An 18,582-nucleotide genomic window follows, 5' to 3' on the forward strand; every position below is an offset into this window, starting at 1 on the left:
TGGTGACCTCAGAAATTTACAAACTCGCTTTTACAAATGAATTATTTTGCAAATGCATTTAAATTTTGGTTACTATTTTAACACACAAGACACAATAATTTAAAATGAGCTACATTGCAAAAAAAAAGATAAACAAAAATAAATTTAAAAGGAATGGGCCCTTAAAGGAACAAGACAAACTACTGGACATTGGAATAAGAATATAAGAAAGCATAGAACAAAAAAAAAGGCTATTTGCCCATCAGCCCTTTGCCTTCCATGGGTCATGTACAATCTTTCTGTCCTATATTGCGGACTCTACCTCACTTAATTCTCCCCTTGAGATAAAGTTCTGCGTAAAAAAGAATACTCCCCAATGATAACCAAGTGAAACTCCAGACGAATCGATCTATTTATCTACGCATCACCATAATTCAACCCTGTCCTCCACAGATTGCATTTCTTTCCCCTTCAATCCAGCCCGAGCAGCATATCGTATCTGATGGAATATTTGATCATCTGTCTATTACCTTTAATCTTGTCCCTAACCAGATATTCAATAAAATATATTAAATGTAAGGCAACTCTTGGAGATATAATGAAGTAGGATCGCAGAAGAATGGAAAAACCTGGCAGCTAAATTCCCTCATCTGCTGCATGATACTGGCCTCAATGAAATATGAAGATGATTGTGGTATTTGAATAGATGCATTGCTCTCACTAAATTTGCAGCACACACCGCACCAACACCACTCAGTCATTTGCCAACCTCAGTCTGAGCTAAGCAGAAGCTTAGTTCCATTTTTGCTGAATCACACAACACGTTAAATTTTGACAAACTGATGCATTAGTTACATCCCATGTATCAAATGTAGTATTGATTTTTTTTGTTCCAGGTGAGTCCAGCACATGGTCTCCAGGGTATATCGATGATAAGTGAAAGCAATGAAGTGGCAGATAGGTTACTCACTGATCAGGAAGACACTGTGGTACACACAGCAACAGAGCACTTTACCTGAGCCCCACGTGCTGTCTTCTTTTCCTGACTATCAGTGGCGGGTACTTGGGGGCCGGGGGAGAATGACTCGAGAAGGTCTGTGAGAGATTGTTTAAAAGGAACATTAACAAGAACATATTTCAACTCTATAAAATTGTTTCGCTTAATATTAGTATTTGCTCTATTACCCTAGATAATTCTGTATACTCTGAGCAACCCATTTTCATTGACTCATTGAGAATATTTTACAGACTTAGACCAGTGGAAATGGGGAAACCAATTGTACAAATACAATTAGCACTTATATAAAATGTGATTAAAAAGACAGCAATCAATTCCTTAGGCTAGATCTTACTGATCCTGGAGTTTAATGTTATTGACCCTCTATCTTGGAGTTTAATATTACTGACTCTCAATCCTGGAGTTTAATATTACTGACCCTCAATCCTGGAGTTTAATATTACTGACTCTCAATCCTGGAGTTTAATATTACTGACTCTCAATCCTGGAGTTTAATATTACTGACCCTCAATCCTGGAGTTTAATGTTATTGACCCTCAATCTTGGAGTTTAATATTACTGACCCTCTATCTTGGAGTTTAATGTTACTGACTCTCAATCCTGGAGTTTAATATTACTGACTCTCAATCCTGGAGTTTAATGTTACTGACCCTCAATCTTGGAGTTTAATGTTATTGACCCTCTATCTTGGAGTTTAATATTACTGACTCTCAATCCTGGAGTTTAATATTACTGACCCTCAATCCTGGAGTTTAATATTACTGACTCTCAATCCTGGAGTTTAATATTACTGACTCTCAATCCTGGAGTTTAATATTACTGACCCTCAATCCTGGAGTTTAATGTTACTGACCCTCAATCTTGGAGTTTAATATTACTGACCCTCTATCTTGGAGTTTAATGTTACTGACTCTCAATCCTGGAGTTTAATATTACTGACTCTCAATCCTGGAGTTTAATATTACTGACTCTCAATCCTGGAGTTTAATATTACTGACTCTCAATCCTGGAGTTTAATATTACTGACTCTCAATCCTGGAGTTTAATGTTACTGACCCTCAATCCTGGAGTTTAATGTTACTGACTCTCAATCCTGGAGTTTAATATTACTGACCCTCAATCCTGGAGTTTAATATTACTGACCCTCCATCTTGGAGTTTAATGTTACTGACTCTCAATCCTGGAGTTTAATGCTACTGACCCTCAGTCCTGGAGTTTAATGTTATTGACCCTCAGTCCTGGAGTTTAATGTTACTGACCCTCAATCCTGGAGTTTAATGCTACTGACCCTCAGTCCTGGAGTATAATGTTACTGACCCTTAGTCTTGGAGTTTAATATTACTGACCCTCAATCCTGGAGTTTAATGTTACTGACCCTCAGTCCTGGAGTTTAATGTTACTGACCCCCAATCCTGGAGTTTAATGTTACTGACCCTCAGTCCTGGAGTTTAATGTTACTGACCCTCAGTCCTGGAGTTTAATGTTACTGACCCTCAATCCTAAATTTGTTGTACTATCAGTCTTGGAGCCTGAACTTGCTCACTCCTTTTGCTTTAAAGTGAGGAGATTTCAAATGTTGAAAGTTCGTCCCGGTTGCAGGTGGTAGAGAACTTTCGGCTGACATCTGAGTAGAACTAAGTTGTGCAAGTGGTAAGAAGGTTAAATTGTGGTCGATAATTGATCTTATTATTGATTTGGTTACATCTGCCTCATAATAATTGATTAAATTACTGGACATGAGCAAGCACTTCAGCTAAATAAATATTTTTCTGTCCAACATCCTCATTTTGCTCTTAATGGAAATGGGGAGAGGTTTTACCAACACTTGGATGATTGCACCCTTCCTTCCTACTTTTCATGATAACTTTTCACTTCAATATTAAAGCAGATGTTCCTTTTTCTGTTACAATTAATTGTAAAATTATATTTTTGTGTTAAATGTTAATTAGCAGTTATCTGCAATGTGATCACCAGTTGAATTTACTTTGAGAATGTTGGAATACCAATAGTCTACTCACAATCAAAATCACTATGATCATCATTCCAACTAGCCTCTGCAGAGTCAAAGTCAACGTCCTCAAAACTCGCCACTTCCAAAGTCCTGTTCAAGTCATCTGCCTCTTCATCACTGAAGTACCCTTTAATGGCTCTGGGAGAATAAGGGTCCTGTTTGGCCTTAAGCAGAACAATGAACATCTCTTACTGTACAGAGAGGCACAGGTGGAGAGACAGTAGGATTTGAGGATTGGAATATAAAGATGTCCCCCCACCCCAAAAAAAATAATTGTTTCCTTGCTTGAACCATGAGCCATTTTGGTATTCTAGTTTGGGTGTTGCAGATTAGCTGAAGGAGAATTGAATTGGATCCAGGAAACTGGCAGCAAGAAATGTTCCAGCCTCTGACCAGGCCTCACTTTTCTATCATTGCAGCTTCAGTTCAATAATCTTCGAGATAAATTGAGATTAGCCTGCTATTTCAATTATCAATCAGATCACCGGATTAATTATGTTGCAACCCTTGCTCGTGCTGATCAGGTTCGGAAGTAACTTTTCACAACTTGAAACTGATCCTGCAGTATTCAGTTGAAATTTCCAAAATAGAAGCCAATTCTGTGCCATCACATGAGGTGGAATTTTGCCAATTTTTTATCAGGTAATCAGTGTGGTAATGCAATCTTAGTTAAAGATTTTTTAATATGATTTCCTACAATCCTCTAGATTCCAACACTCAAACATTAAAGAGACCAAATAACCTGATTATCACTTTCATTCTACTCTAGTAAATGACGTATGTTTCTGCAGTTTGTGTGAGGTGTCTGTTCTGCCTGTCTTCTACATACTGTATATATCAACTTAAACAGAACATTAATGGGCTGTCACTACTTATAAAGCCTGATTCTAGGTGCTGGGAGAATTGTGGAGTTTATATTGATGAGTCAAATGGTCAGTGTTTCTGAGTATCATACAGCAACCATGCTTGAGTATGTACACTACGTGTTGCTGAGTACTGCACCGCAAATATTCTAGAGAATCAGACACTAAATATCAGTGACAATCATGGCGCCATATCTTACTGTCTCTTAGAGGTCTGTTGTGGTCCCCACACCCTTGTTTACACTATTTGTAAATGTTATTGAGGCAATAAATATCTGCTGTTATATTTACTACTGATAACAAGCCATGTGGCCAGGCGAGTAGCCTACTGGAGACTGACACTATTCAAAGGGATCTGGTCAAATTAAGTGATTGGCCATGGAGTGGCAGTTGGATTTAATATGGATAAATATAGGGTAAACACACATTGGTATATAAAACATGTGTACACAAAAGAATGGATCCTATTTTAGGTTAGGCTGGTAGGACTGTTCCACTGGGTTAAATCTAACCTCAATGGATATGACATGTGTCTCTTGTACCAAACCATGCTCACACTGCTGCTTGCGTCACACCAAGCTCACACTGCCTGTGCCACATCATTCTCACACTTGTGCCTCCACCTTGCCATGCTCACAGTTGTACATGCAGCACACTATGTTCACACTTGAGCCTATGTCCCATCATGCTCAGACTTGTAGTCCTTATACCATATTGTACTGATATCTGCTGTTCATGTGACATGTTGTCCTCACATGAGCTATGCCCTGTGGTAGTCTTCTCTTCCATAAATTGTGCCTTGTGGTACTACGTGCTCACACTTGCTCCCTTTCCTCTCTCAGAAACCAGAACTCTTTACCACTGCAAGATGTTTAAATTTGGTCAACAAACTGGGAGGACCTCTCTTAATTGAGGTGTACAAAATTATGAGGGGCCCAGATAGAGTGGATAGGAAGGATCTATTTCCCTTAGCAGGGAGGTCAATAACCAGGGGGCATAGATTTAAAGTGATTGGTAGAAGGATTAGAGGGAAGCTGAAGAAACATTTTTTCACCCAGAGGGTGGTGGGGGTCTGGAACTCACTGCCTGAAAGGGTGGTAGAGGCAGAAACCCTCAACTCATTTAAAATGTACCTGGATGTGCACCTGAAGTGCCGCAACCTACAAGACTACAGACCGAGTGCTGGAAAGTGGGATCAGGCTGGGTGGCTCATTTTCGGCCGGCGGGGACACGATGGGCCGAATGGCCTCCTTCTGTTCCGTAAATTTTCTATGATTCTAGGACACTGCTACAACCACGAGGAGTAAAAATCTTAATGTCGACATCACCTGACAAGCAATCAGTCCCCTGTGATGACTATAGACTTTCTCGCCAGTGTTGCAGCAGGGATATGCACAGAATACGGCCTGGGGCATTGCTGCCTACAAGGATCCAACATACATGGAAGAACTTCTCTGAGGTCTCTTCAAAGACATGGGCCCATCTCCTTTCTCATTTCAAAGGCAGGGTATTCCTATTATCAGTGAGCCATTCAACATTATTTAAATTTGTGGTCTTATTAATATCTTGAATGTGCCTTATATGACACAGATTAATCCCATTTTCACTTACCCTCCGAAGATCGTAAGATCCTTTGTTTGCCATGTCACTCACTTCCTTATTAATTTTATCCTTCTCCTCTCTTAGACAGAGTTTGGTGACAGCATGACCTAAAAATTAAAAAAATGTATTAAATTAAATTAAATCAAAAGTTAAAATACTCAGACTACAACAACAATTTGCATTTATATAGCGTCTTTAACATAGTAAAACATCCCAAGGCGCTTCACAGGAGCAATTTTCAAACAAAATTTGACACCGAGCCACATAAGGAGATATTAGGACAGGTGACCGAACGCTTGGTCAAAGAGGTAGGTTTTAAGGAGCATCTTAAAGGAGGAGAGAGGTAGAGAGGCAGAGAGGTTTAGAGAGGGAATTCCAGAGCTTAGGCTACATCAGTTGGTATAATTAACTGAGCAGAGGTTTGCAGTAGTGTCAGAGCAAAGGTAGTCCAAACACCAAACCTCCAACAATTGACTTTTTCTAGCACTACACAGGCAAGCAGATGTGGAGCAATCTGGAACCAATGTGTATTTGACCATTGACCTCAAAATCCAGCAAACAGATTTAAGTGTTTCTCTTATCATCATTTCACTGATGAGAGAAAGGTTACAAAAGTAGGTTGTAAAGCCTGCAAGATAGAATAACCCTGCTGGAGTCATCCCAAATAGAATTATACCAATTATAGCCACTCCATCTAATGTCAAGCCTCAAAAGCTTGAGGTGATCCCAGTTAGAGTTAACCCAGCTGATGTTTACACAATTATACCCATTCCAGTGAGGGTCACCTCAGGCACAGTTACCAACCAGTTAGTGTTGTCCTAATTGGAGTGACCCAAGATAGGCCAAGTAAGCTAGAGTTCATTCTAAGTTATCCCATGTAGAGTCAACCCAGCTACTGGGTTAAGATCTGCCCCAATCAGGATTATTCCAAGTAGAGTCATCCTGTTTTGATATTCATTCTCGGGATGTGAGTGTCACTAGTAAGTCCGGCATTTAGTTGCCTTTGAGAAGGTGATGGTGAGCCTTCTTCTTGAACCGCTGTTGTCTGTGTGCTGAAGGTGCTCCCACAGTGCTGTTAGGTAGATAGGTCCAGGATCTTGACCTAGTGACAATAAAGTAACAGCGATATATGATCAAGTCAGGATGGTGTGTGATTTGACGGGAAACTTGGAGGTGATGGTGTTCCCATGCACCTGCTGCCCTTGTCCTTCTAGGCGGTGGATGTCTTGGGTTTGGGAGGTGCAGCCGAAGAAGCCTTGACGACTTGCTGCAAGGCTTCTTAAAAAATCAACTCAACTAGAGTCACTCCAGCTCCAGTCAGCCCAGTTTGACTCACCTCAGCTAGAGTAAACCTAACTGGAGCCAGCTCTCATAAGGTCATCTTAGCAAGAATCAAATCAAGTAGATTAATTTCTATGGAGTCCATCAAAATAGAGTTAGCTCTCTCGTCACCTCAGCTGTATTCGCTTCATCTAAACTTCATCAAAAAGGAATCACTCCGGCTATGCTCACCCCATTTTTAACAAAGTGTCCTGAGACTAAATATCTTGCCATGCAGTATCCTGATTCCAGGTTTCCTGATGATCATATTCTTAATGTTGATTAGGCATTTTGAAAGTAAGTTTCTTTGCTTCAATTATTCCAATACTGATTATTGATGATTTGTTTCCTGAGGCAGGGTCTTTACACTGAATGTCCTGAGAAAAAGTGTCCCATCACCAACAGATTGTCCTGATCTAGAGTGCATTGGTGCAAGTAACTTGATACTGACTGCCAGTGTTTTGATCCCATGTGTTCTGAGGTAGTGTGTCCTCTATCAGGTACCTTGTTTCAGATTTTCCAGATAAAAGTATAGTGTCCTGGGACATACTGGGTGCCCCACTGCAGAGTGCCCTGATGTGTGGTGTCCCACTATCAAATGCCCTGAAATTGAGTGCTCTGGATTGGCCTTGGAGACAGTGCAGAGGAGATTTACCAGAATGGTACCAGGGATGAGGGAATTCAGTTATGTGGAGAGACTAGAGAAGCTGGGATTGTTCTCTTTAGAGCAAAGAAGGTTAAGGGGAGATTTAATCGAGGTGTACAAAATTATGAGGGGTTCTGATAGAGTAGACAAGGAGAAATTGTTTCCACTGGCAGGAGGGTCAGTAACCAGAGGACACAGATTTAAGATAATTGGCAAAAAAGCCAGGGGGAAGATGAGGAGAAATTTTTTTACTCAGTGAGTTGTTATGATCTGAAATGCATTGCCTGAAAGGGTGGTGGAAGCAGATTCAATAATAACTTTCAAAAGGGAATTTGATATATAGTTAAAAAGGAAATATTTGCAGAGCAATGGGGATAGAGCAGGGGAGTGGGACTAATTGATAGCTCTTTCAGAGAGCTGGCACAGGCACGATGGGCTGAATAGCCTCCTTCTGTGCTGTATGATTCTATGATTCTATCATACATTATCCTAATGTATAGTGTACCACCACCACGTGCTCTAAGTGTTGCCAGTGCAGAGTGTCCTGGTGCACAGTGTCCCAATATCAAGTACCCTAATTTTCTGGATCCCGATGCTGACTATCCTGATCCTCTGTACTTATGTGCAGTGTCCCATTGTGCTGTGCCTGAGTGCGTGCCTTGATGCCATGTTTCAATACTAAGTGTCCTTATGTCAAGTGTTCTGTTGTAGAGTATCCCAGGTCCATTTGTCCTAATACAGAATGCCTTTATGGTGAATGCCGACAGAGTGTGTCCTTTGTACAAGCATCCTCGTACTGTATGTCTTTATACTAAGTGACCACAATTGGATAAACTGCTTGAATTGCCCAATAAGGATCAGAGAAATGATAATTAGAGAAATTATCATTTCTCTAATAAAATGTCAGCATTTTGCCTTTTCGGAAACCTGCGGATTGAATTTTAACCATATTGTCAGGTTAACAATACAGTACTCCAAATATTACAGTTACAATGATTCATTCAGCACCAAACACCCTCAGGAAGCTTAAAGTGGTGAAATGCCCACTCATGTCATGAATGCCTAGATTTTGTTAGACTGTACTTACACTATTGTACAAATCACTTGCAGTCATGCGAGACTCTCCTACCCCTAGGAAGTGAATCATTTTGATTTAAAGTTGTGACCTCTGGTGGCTCTGCAGATAAATGCACCATGCACTATAAAGTGTCTGAGCCGCACAGACCAGAAAGATCCCAGGTCAAATAGCCTGCCGACACATATCACTTAAGCTCACACATGGCTACTTGTGTAAAGCCCCAGGGTTGCTGGCAATGCCATGGACCTGTATTGCAGCTTGAGCCATTGACTGGAGGAGAGGAAAGAAGAAAACATGAAAAACTGCTACAAAAAAGTCGCCTATTTTGATATGTGCCGCTCTCATGAATAAACACAGCTCCATAGGGTAGATTTTAAACATGTTGATTATCAATTAAAATTAAAGGATAAAAATTCCTCCAGAGCCCACAGTCCTCACCCCCACCCAAATTGCTGATAATGGTTCCCAGTCATAATATTACCTTATGTGGCATATTTTGTCTGATTATGCTCCTTTGAAACGCCTTGGGACGTTTTACTACGTTAAAGGCACTATATAAATGCAAGTTGTTGTTGTTGTTGTGGTCATCGTCGTCGTCGTTGTTGATGCGCAAAGTGGGTGTAACCCTTCATGTGTTTAAATTAGTTTGCAAGCTATGCCAATCTTACTGATCATAACTGTCACTCCGAACACTTCTTCAATGTTAAAAGATTTCCAGCGACTATGCAGGGTTTTCAGAACTTAAATAGTTCAGTACTTTCGTGTTTGTAGCTAAGCATGGCCACTAGAGGGCAGTGTGGCAGCACGGTCAGGAATTGATGGGTGCTGTTTATAACCTCCCTCAAATACCAATGAGCCATGTACAACAGCATTTCAACATACATAACAATCTTTAATTTTTATTATTCAATGAACTTATGTTTCTTTTTATTGTGCAAGGCCCAGGTGTAGGGAACTAAAGTGGGAAACAGGAATTCAAATCAGAAGAGCACAAGTTATGGGGCAAAAAAAAGCCACTAGCTCATTGAGTCTGCCCCTCCCAATAAACCACTGGCAATATTAGTGGTCAAACACATAATGCATTTACATGACATCCCTCTGTTACTTTAAATCCGATATTATCCTGTTTATTTTAACTCCGCTGAAATAGTATACGAAGGGATATCATACGAACATGCTAAGTGTTAATATCGCAACCAGTAATTTCTCTGGACTCTGCCTAATTTATTTTTTTTCCTGTGAGAGAGAGGAAGGGTGGGGCCAATTAGGGACCTAAAAGGAGATCTTCTTGTGGAGGCAGGGGGCATGGCTGAGGTACTAAATGAGTACTTTGCACCTGTCTTCACTAAAGACGAGAATACTGCCATTGTAGCAGCAAAGGAGGAGGTAGTGGCGATATTGGATAGGATGAAAATAGGTAAAGAGGAGTTACTTAAAAGGTTGGCAGCACTCAAAGTAGAAAAGTACCCGGTCCAGATGGGATACATCCTAGGTTACTGAGGGAAGTAAGGGTGGAAATTGCGGAGGCTCTGCCACAATCTTCCAATCCTCCTTAGAAATGGGGGTGGTGCCAGAGGAATAGGGGATTGCAAATGTTACACCCATGTTCAAAAAATGGGAGAGGGATAAACCCGGCAATTACAGGCCAGTCAGCCTAACGTCGGTGGTGGGGAATCTTTTAGGCACAATAATTCAGGACAAAATAAATTTGGCTAATAAATGAAAGTCAGCTCAGATTTGTTAAAGACAAATCGTGTTTGGCTAACTTGATTGAATTCTTTAATGAAGTAACGGAAAGGGCTGATGAGGGTAGTACGGTTGATGTGTATATGGTCTTTCAAAAGGCATTTGACAACGTACCACATAATAGACTTGTAAACAAAATTAAAGCCCATGGATACGGAATTGGTTAAGGGACAGAAAGCAGGAAGTAATGGTGAACAATTGTTTTTCAGACTGGAGAGAAGTATACAGTGATGTTCCCCTGGAGTCAGTATTAGGACCACTATTCTTTTTGATGTATATTAATGACCTGGACTTGAAAATAGAGGGCATAATTTCAAAGTTTGCAAATGACACAAAACTCAGAAATGTAGTAAACAATGTGGAGGATAGTAACAGACTTCAGGAGGATATAGACAGACTGGTGAAATGGGTAGGCACATGGCAGATGAAGTTTAACGCAGAGAAGTGTGAAGTGATACATTTTGGTAGGAAGAATGAGGAGAGGCAATATAAACTAAATGGTACAATTTTAAAGCGGGTGCAGGAACAGAGAGACCTGGAGGTGTATGTACACAAATCTTTGAAGGTGGCAAGACAAGTTGAGAAGACTGTTAAAAAAGTATATGGCATCCTGGGCTTTATTAATAGAGGCACAGAGTACAAAAGCAAGGTTGATATGCTAAACCTTTATAAAACACTGGTTAGGCCTCAGCTGGAGTATTGTGTTCAGTTCTGGGCACCACACTTTAGGAAGGATGTCAAGGACTTAGAGATGGTACAGAAGAGATTTACTAGAATGTTACCAGGGATGAGGGACTTCAGTAATGTGGAGAGGCTGGAGACGTTGGGATTGTTCTCCTTAGAGCAGAGAAGGTTAAGAGGAAATTTGATAGAGGTGTTCAAAATCATGAATGGTTTTGATAGAGTAAATAAGGAGAAACTGTTTCCAGTGGCAGAAGGGTTGGTGACCAGAGGACACAGATTTAAGGTGATCGGCAAAAGAACCAGAGGTGACGTGAGGAATTTTTTTTTTAACACGTTGAGTTGTTATGATCTGGAATGCACTGCCTGAAAGGGTGGTGGAAGCAGATTCACTGGTAACTTTCAAAAGTGAATTTGATAAATACTTGAAGGGAAAAAAAAATTACAGGGCTATGTGGAAAGAGCAGGGGAGGGGGACTAATTGAATAGCTCTTTCAGAGAGCCAGCACTGGCATGATGGGCCGAATGGCCTCCTTCTGTGCTATATCATTCTTTGATTCTATGATTCTATGAGATGAAAAAACAAAGGTAAAACTTCCAAGAAGATAGTGCTCTAATTTTTCTCCTTCACCTTCAAAAGCAAATACTACAGTATTTCAATATGGCAATGTAACTTGTTCACTCCTGTCCCGTTATATTCCACGGGTGGTCCCAGCAGCACAGAATTTGGCATTCATGGAGTATCTGATGATGTGTTAAATCTTCATCCCATTCTCATCTAGACATTGCTCCAGCTCTTGTTGGAATAATTAATCAGCACAGTATTAATTAATTTTGATGGAAATCTAACTACAAATATCCACTACTGTGTGCGAAAACAAAATTCTCACAATCTCTAGTCCCTCTTGAGCCTTGTTCATTTTTTATTGCCCCTAAGGTGCTCACAGTTTGAATTAAATAAGCTGCTTGCGTATATATTATCCATGCCTTTCAGAATGTTAAATACCTACATTATGTTCTTAGTCAATCTTCTTTCCTCCAATGGAAACACATTTAATTTTATAAGTCTTTCTTCATAACTAAGTGCTGGAGTAACTCTTGTTGTTCTTCTCTGATTCCTCAGTCCAATAGGTTACACGGGGTTAAACCAACCTGTTTTAGAATCAGATGCCCTCAAGAGACGTTCCACCATTTGATTCACTTTGTTGGTAACAGCTTTACATTGACTGGATAATGGTCAATAATCACACCCAGATCCTCCCTTTCCACCATTGTTAATGGACACCCATGTGTTTCATGTTTCTGTTCCAATGTGGATCAACTGCATAATCCACTTTACTTGCTACCCAGTGAACTTTACTGCCTGGATCACAGAGTTATCCTGTATAAAGGTAATACATAGAACACAAGAAAATCCAGTACACAGAGCTGCCTGTTACTGATGAGACCACATGTGAGCAATTTTTGGGTAGTCTATTTCAAAACGACATAGATAAGTTGAAAAGGGTTTGGAGAAGAACAATGATGAAACCAGATCATAAAACTCTAAGTTAAGAAGACAGGCTCACAAGTGTTTTCATTAGAGAAAAGAAATTGAGAGTCATGACCTATGTTTTTTAAATATTGAGAAAATATATAAGGAAAGCAGTTTGAAAGTCACTGGAGGATATGGATCTAACATCACTCAGCCTCAAGAAGGATTTGTTCTTTTCCCCACACACAATATTGGATTTGTGGAATAGATATCCAGCAAAAGAAGTTAACATTGTGCTGAATAACACCTTTAAAAAGAGTTTCATAATTACCTGGTTCGAAATGTAATCGAAATATTATAAGGAAAAATGCAGATAGAGAAGGTTGAAAGGTATGTTGGAACATAATGATTTCTGAACTGCTGGGACCATGGAAGTTTCAAGTTAAGGAAGGCAACTGGTCAGGGTTGAATAATGTAGGATGAAAGGTTGGATGGATATTCTGGAGTTTTATGTGATGTATTTTGGGAAGCAACGAGAAATTTTGCAGGACCTTTTCTCAAGAAATGAAATAGTTTGAATAGAGTCCATGATATATTAAATTATGGAGAGTCTGTGGAAGGAATGGGCTTGATGGATCAAATGGCCTTTTATTAGTATAGATTTTGCACAAAGCTATCAAATGTACAAACTTGGGGTGGGGGTTGGGTGGAGTGCTCAATTCCAAATGCCAGAGATCATGGTACAGTGGAAGTAGTATCAGGATATACAGGTGTGCAAGAGTCACATTGAGGATAGCAAGCCACCAGTGGAGTCCAGAGGAGCTGGAGAGGGGCTGTAGTATTGCTTCTGATTATGTGCCTTAGGCTTTGGAAGTGTTGGAGAAACTCTGTTGGAGCAGACATCTTTGCACAGAAGGTGACCTCACAAAGATGTGCTCCTGTGACATCACTTGTGGGCAGCCCTACCTGTTCATGATGTCACAACAACAACAACAACAACAACTACTACTACTACTACTACTACTACTAATACTACTACTACTACTTGCATTTATATAACACCTTTAACATGGTAAAACATCCCAAGGTGCTTCACAGGAATGATTATCAAACAAAATTTGGCACCGAGCCTCATAAGGAGACATTAGGACAGGCGACCAAAAGCTTGGTTAAAGAGGTAGGTTTTAAGGAGCAACTTAAAGGAGGAGAGGTACAGAGGGAAGTTCTACGAAAAACATGTGCTTCCAGGCTCTCTCTAACCAGCAACTCCAAAACATAGAGCATGGTAATAAAAAGCATTTGACAGGAGCCACTAAGCATACAGGTATCTCCTTTTAATGACAATCACTAATAATCAGAGGTTATGGGCCAATTTAGCAAATTATGTTTCCCCTTTAAATAAGGCTGAAGACATGAAGAAAGTGACTGAAGTATCCAAGGAGAAAAATTATATTAGTTTAATTTATTTGACCTGGGGGTGTGGGTGCCACTGGCAAGGCAGTACTTATTGATCATCCCTAATTGTCTTGAGGGTATTGAGAGTCAATACGTAATGTGAGACTGGAGTCACGTGTAGGCCAGACTGGATAGGGGTGGCAGGTCCCTCCCTGAAGGACATTAATGAACTAATTGGATTTTTTTGACAATCCAGCAGCTTTCATGATCATTTTAATTAAACAAATTCAAGTGATTATGTGTTTCTTATAATCAGTGAAGTATTTATCAAAATGAATATGCTTTCAAATTCAACATTATTTTAAGATTAATTTATCATTAAACTCTAGTTTTTAGTTATGTATTAAGTCACTCATTGTATTTTTGCTAAGTCCCAATTACTTCTTATATAAACATAACTGATTCAATGGTTGATTAAAACTCAGTAGTCTGACAATGCAGACAATAATAATTTACTTATTGACCACTGGACAATCAGTAAACCTGATGTCCTGGCTAATATTTATCCCTCAACCAACACCAAAAAACAGATTATCTGGTGATTATCACATTGCTGTTGGTGGGAGCTTGCTGTGCGCAAATTGACTGCCGCCTTTCCTACATTACAACAGTGACTACACTTCAAAAAAGTACTTCATTGGTTGCAAAGCGCTTTGAGACATTCTGAGGTTGTGAAAGGCGCTATATAAATGCAGGTCTTTCTTTTCTTTTAAGTCATGTATTTGTAAAAATCCAGTTAGTACTTATTTATTTTGTCAATAAGTGAGTTAATCGGGCGGGGAGAGACCAGCTAGTAGCAGAGACCATTTAATTCAGGCGGGTGTTATACGTGTGTACATCCTTATCAGGGTGTACCAGGACATATAAGGATAGAAATTCTGAATTTCATGTACGAACACTCAGCGCACTTGCGCTACATTCCTTTTGACGCTATTTTTATTTTAAATTTCAAAATAAATTTAACACTTATTTTGAACATGTGAACGCTCGCAAAAAATAGCACAAACGTGTTGATCGTTTGTGTGTAAAGTCTGCCAGTTGGGATCGCTACACTAAAAAGTAAGCTCTGGTATGAAGACCAAAGATATCCATGTTATTGATCTGATTGACATAGAGACTGTGCTGGTTAAGGGTTGGAATGGAGACTCCAAGAAAGTTTCCTGAGAAAAGGATCACTAAATCCCAGAGAATTCAAGTTAGGAAGGATGAACACAAAGTGTCTTTAACCATTTGCAGTGTCACATACCCACACTGATATAGTGGGGACATAGCCAGAACCAATATGTTCAATGCTAATTATTATTTCTTAACTTATTGATTATGTTGCTTTAATAACTAATTAGCCATTCGTGACCTAATGCCCCGTTGGTTCCCTATTGAGAACAGTAATGGTTTAAATCTTTCATCATACCAGCCATTGTTGTGTCTATGCATCTTCATGCAGAGTTAATTGAGACAAGTCAAAATAATTAGTGACTCCAGAAGAATCAGGTAACAAACCCGAGTAAGTGACAGACCTGAGCAAGTTGCACAGCCCAAAGCCGTAACTCAAACCTCATAAGAGAGCAATTGACTGAGAGGGAACATAGAAAAGTAGTACATAAAACTATCCAGTACACATATTTATCCAAGTATGCACAGCTGTACAGTACAGTACAGAGTTATCCAGTGCACGGAATTATCCAGTACACAGAGGTATCCAATACAGAATTATTGAGTACACAGAGCTATTCCATTTGGTTTCATGACGTTTTCAGAGTCAATGGTCAGTTGACTGTGTACTCATTTACTGCTTGTTACAGAACTTTTTCAGGCTCTGCACCATGTCCAAAACTGTGTTCCTGTGGGCAAGATGGATTTTGACTCTGAAACACCAATACCACAGAGGAAAGTATCCGTGCTCTGAATTCCAAGTCAACAGAAAGAACTGCGTTTACCTCCTCCCAGCTGAAGTAGTGGGGCTGGTTTTCAACCTGTTTCTACCCCTGAAATTTGTACTGCTTTAAGCAGTGTCCTGCACAAGCATTGCATTCTTGATGAAAGTAAAACAATGACAGGAATTTGGGTTGTCACCGTTCATTGTCTTTAGAAGGAAACATTATCAGACCTGTGATACACTTCATTTTCACCATTCAATAAACCCTAAAGATTGAAAATGATCTATTCAGCCTTGTCTAAATGATGCTTACCTTTTGGAAGGAATTTAGCCCTCTAGGTATCCAACGGCACCTTCAGTTCTCCAAGATTACTCTGCAGTGGCAGTGAGATCGTCAGTTGTGGAACTTGTAGCTGTTTAGAGCCCAACGCCTTTGGAGTGATGAGTGTGACACCCTTCAGCAAGCAACCTGGGACAGCAGAAAACTACCTCACAGGCATTCTCCACCAAATATCTGAGTCACTGTGATATCCACAATCTCAATTTCTCATCGCGTCCCAAGTGCTCCCCCGCATACTGACTGTGCTAGATTAAGAGCCTGACCCCCTGCAGTAACCTAGAAACACCATTATCTGTGTGAAACATTTCAGGACTGTGAGCTTTTCTCTCGTCAACTGCTCCCCACCCTTACTCACCTCTCCTCTCAGCCTGGCTGCAATGTCATTGCATGATGCAAGCTGGTAAACACTTAAAGCTATTTCCAAAAAACAAAGGAAGAGAACTTTTTAGTCTCCATTCATGATGGTAGTGGGAATCCCCATCCTCCTCTGAAAAATACAACTGCTGCACTCCTGTTAAAGGGAACACCTACTCATTGCATTGGCCAACACAGGGCAAGGATTTCTAGTTCATCCCCAAGTGTATCATTTATACCTCAGCATGTTTGCACACAGTACTGCAATGTATAAGGACTGGGAATATCAGGACAGAGTACTACAATATACAAGGACTGGGAATATTGAGATAGAGCACTACAGCATATAAGGTCTGGGATACACAGATACAGGACTATAATGTATAAGAACTGCGGATAGCAGGATAAGGCACACAAGGGCTGGGGTCGTCAGGATAGAGTGCAACAGCATCTAAAGAATGGGATAGAGGGATATAGCACTATTACATTCAAAGAACTGAGATGATAATAATGCAGCCCTGTATCAGTTTTATACCCAGTGTCTCGATGCATACCAGTCCTGGTACTGAGTCTTCTGATACTCTTGTGAGTTACCATCCATTTTTGGATGAATTTGAGGCAATAAAAAGAATGGAATGGGTTCTTAAGACTGAGATCGATGGATATTTGGACACTAAGGGAATCAGAGGATATGGGGATAGGCCGGGAAAGTGGAGTTGAGGTAGAAGATCAGCCGTGCTCTTATTGAATATCGGAGCAGGCTTGAGGGGTCGTATGGCCTACTCCTGCTCCTATTTCATATGTTCTTAAGTTACCACATCAAATCTGCCCTCCAAAAAACTGCAGCTGCATTTTCCGCCCAAAAAACTGCAATCTCCTTTAACATCCACCAGAGCTTGTTACTGTCTGTTTGACCCATTCCCCTCCATTTCTGTCCCAAATAATTAATGCCATTGTCAATATGGCGGTAGAGGCTGCAGCAAGTATCCCTGAGGTGGATACAACTTGGAGGAGGCCATTTTGTGTGCTCATACTGAAGGTTGGTGTATCTTTGCCTGCGTGGTGTTCTTTAAAGTACTTTGGCTGATACTTTTACTCAGCTCTGCTCAACGTACTAGTTAGCACTCTAGACATGGATTTTCCAAAGGGAATACCTTTACTTTTGAAGAGGAGGAGGATGAGGACATGCAAGAAGCCAAATTAGAGGCTCTTAAGAGTCAGGCATTATAGAAGGTGTCTCTTCCTAACCACACACTCAGTCACCAGTGTCTACAGACAAGAGGTCTTACTTAGATTTTTGTGATCATCGATGCCTCAAAAGGCTGTGCATCCCCCCAGAGGCCATTGGGGAAATATGTCAACAGCAATGTCCCAGGCTGTTACTGTCTCCAAGACATTCTGCAGGTCATGAGATACTTCCTGCAATGGATTGCAGATGCAGGTAGTGGATTCCTCCCATTTATCCATCTCAATCGTATGTCTGGAAATTGTCTCCACTGTCTCCACATGATATCTATGCTCACTACTCATTGCTCTTTTGAAGACTGGGTCTCTTGGCTCCTCAGCTGAGGGTGGTCGTCTCTCCTCCCTCCATGGAGAAATGGCCCTCTCCCTTTCTTCCACTCCAGGTCCTCAGTCTGATTAGCACTTTACCCAGTGACAACAATCCTTCTCATTCACTAAGTAACTCCTGACAGGTGTTAGGACCATCCTGCTGCAAACCCACCAACGGGAGGAGAATCTAGGCTCAAGCGTCATGATGTGCATAGTGTTGATAATCATGAACTCTTAATGTCCTTACACAAAGTATTCTATTGAGTGTGTTCTGATACCACGTGTCCTCAGTATATGCCCTGGCGATGTGGTTTGCAGTTGAAAGCGACACACCTCAGAGGTGTAGCACATACACTTCTGATACAGCTTAGGAACAGAGTGTGGTACAACTGATGAACTGCTAACATATTGGAGTAGGTTAAGAAGCACTAGATTGGAAAATATTTGGGTAGATTTTCAACCTACCACCCGGGCATGAAACTGGCATTGCGGATCAGCCGCTCATTATAGAAACCACACGATTTTCATTTCCATTGAACGAAAAGGAAAGGAACATCGGGAATCGCTGAAATGGGCGACCGATCC

The 18,582-nt window shown here is 40.5% G+C and overlaps 1 protein-coding gene across 2 annotated transcripts in view; it reads right to left on the reverse strand.

The window, feature by feature from the left end:
- The window catches only part of LOC137299974 (anion exchange protein 2-like), a 58,387-nt gene extending 42,131 nt beyond the window's left edge, over nt 1–16,256 (reverse strand). Inside the window, exons 1-4 of one of the 2 annotated variants that reach the window (XM_067969022.1) lie at nt 16,063–16,256; nt 5,483–5,580; nt 3,016–3,172; nt 995–1,074 (exon numbers count right to left, since the gene is read on the reverse strand). In XM_067969022.1, the coding sequence (XP_067825123.1) occupies nt 995–1,074; nt 3,016–3,172; nt 5,483–5,515 (270 nt within the window). In that variant the 5' untranslated portion in view covers nt 5,516–5,580; nt 16,063–16,256. The remainder of the gene's footprint in view (nt 1–994; nt 1,075–3,015; nt 3,173–5,482; nt 5,581–16,062) is intronic. The other variant, XM_067969023.1, reaches the window with a different exon arrangement.
- Between the last annotated feature and the right edge of the window lie 2,326 nt (nt 16,257–18,582).

This window comes from Heptranchias perlo, chromosome 30 (assembly GCF_035084215.1).
Source record: "Heptranchias perlo isolate sHepPer1 chromosome 30, sHepPer1.hap1, whole genome shotgun sequence".
In the NCBI taxonomy this organism is placed as follows: domain Eukaryota; kingdom Metazoa; phylum Chordata; class Chondrichthyes; order Hexanchiformes; family Hexanchidae; genus Heptranchias; species Heptranchias perlo.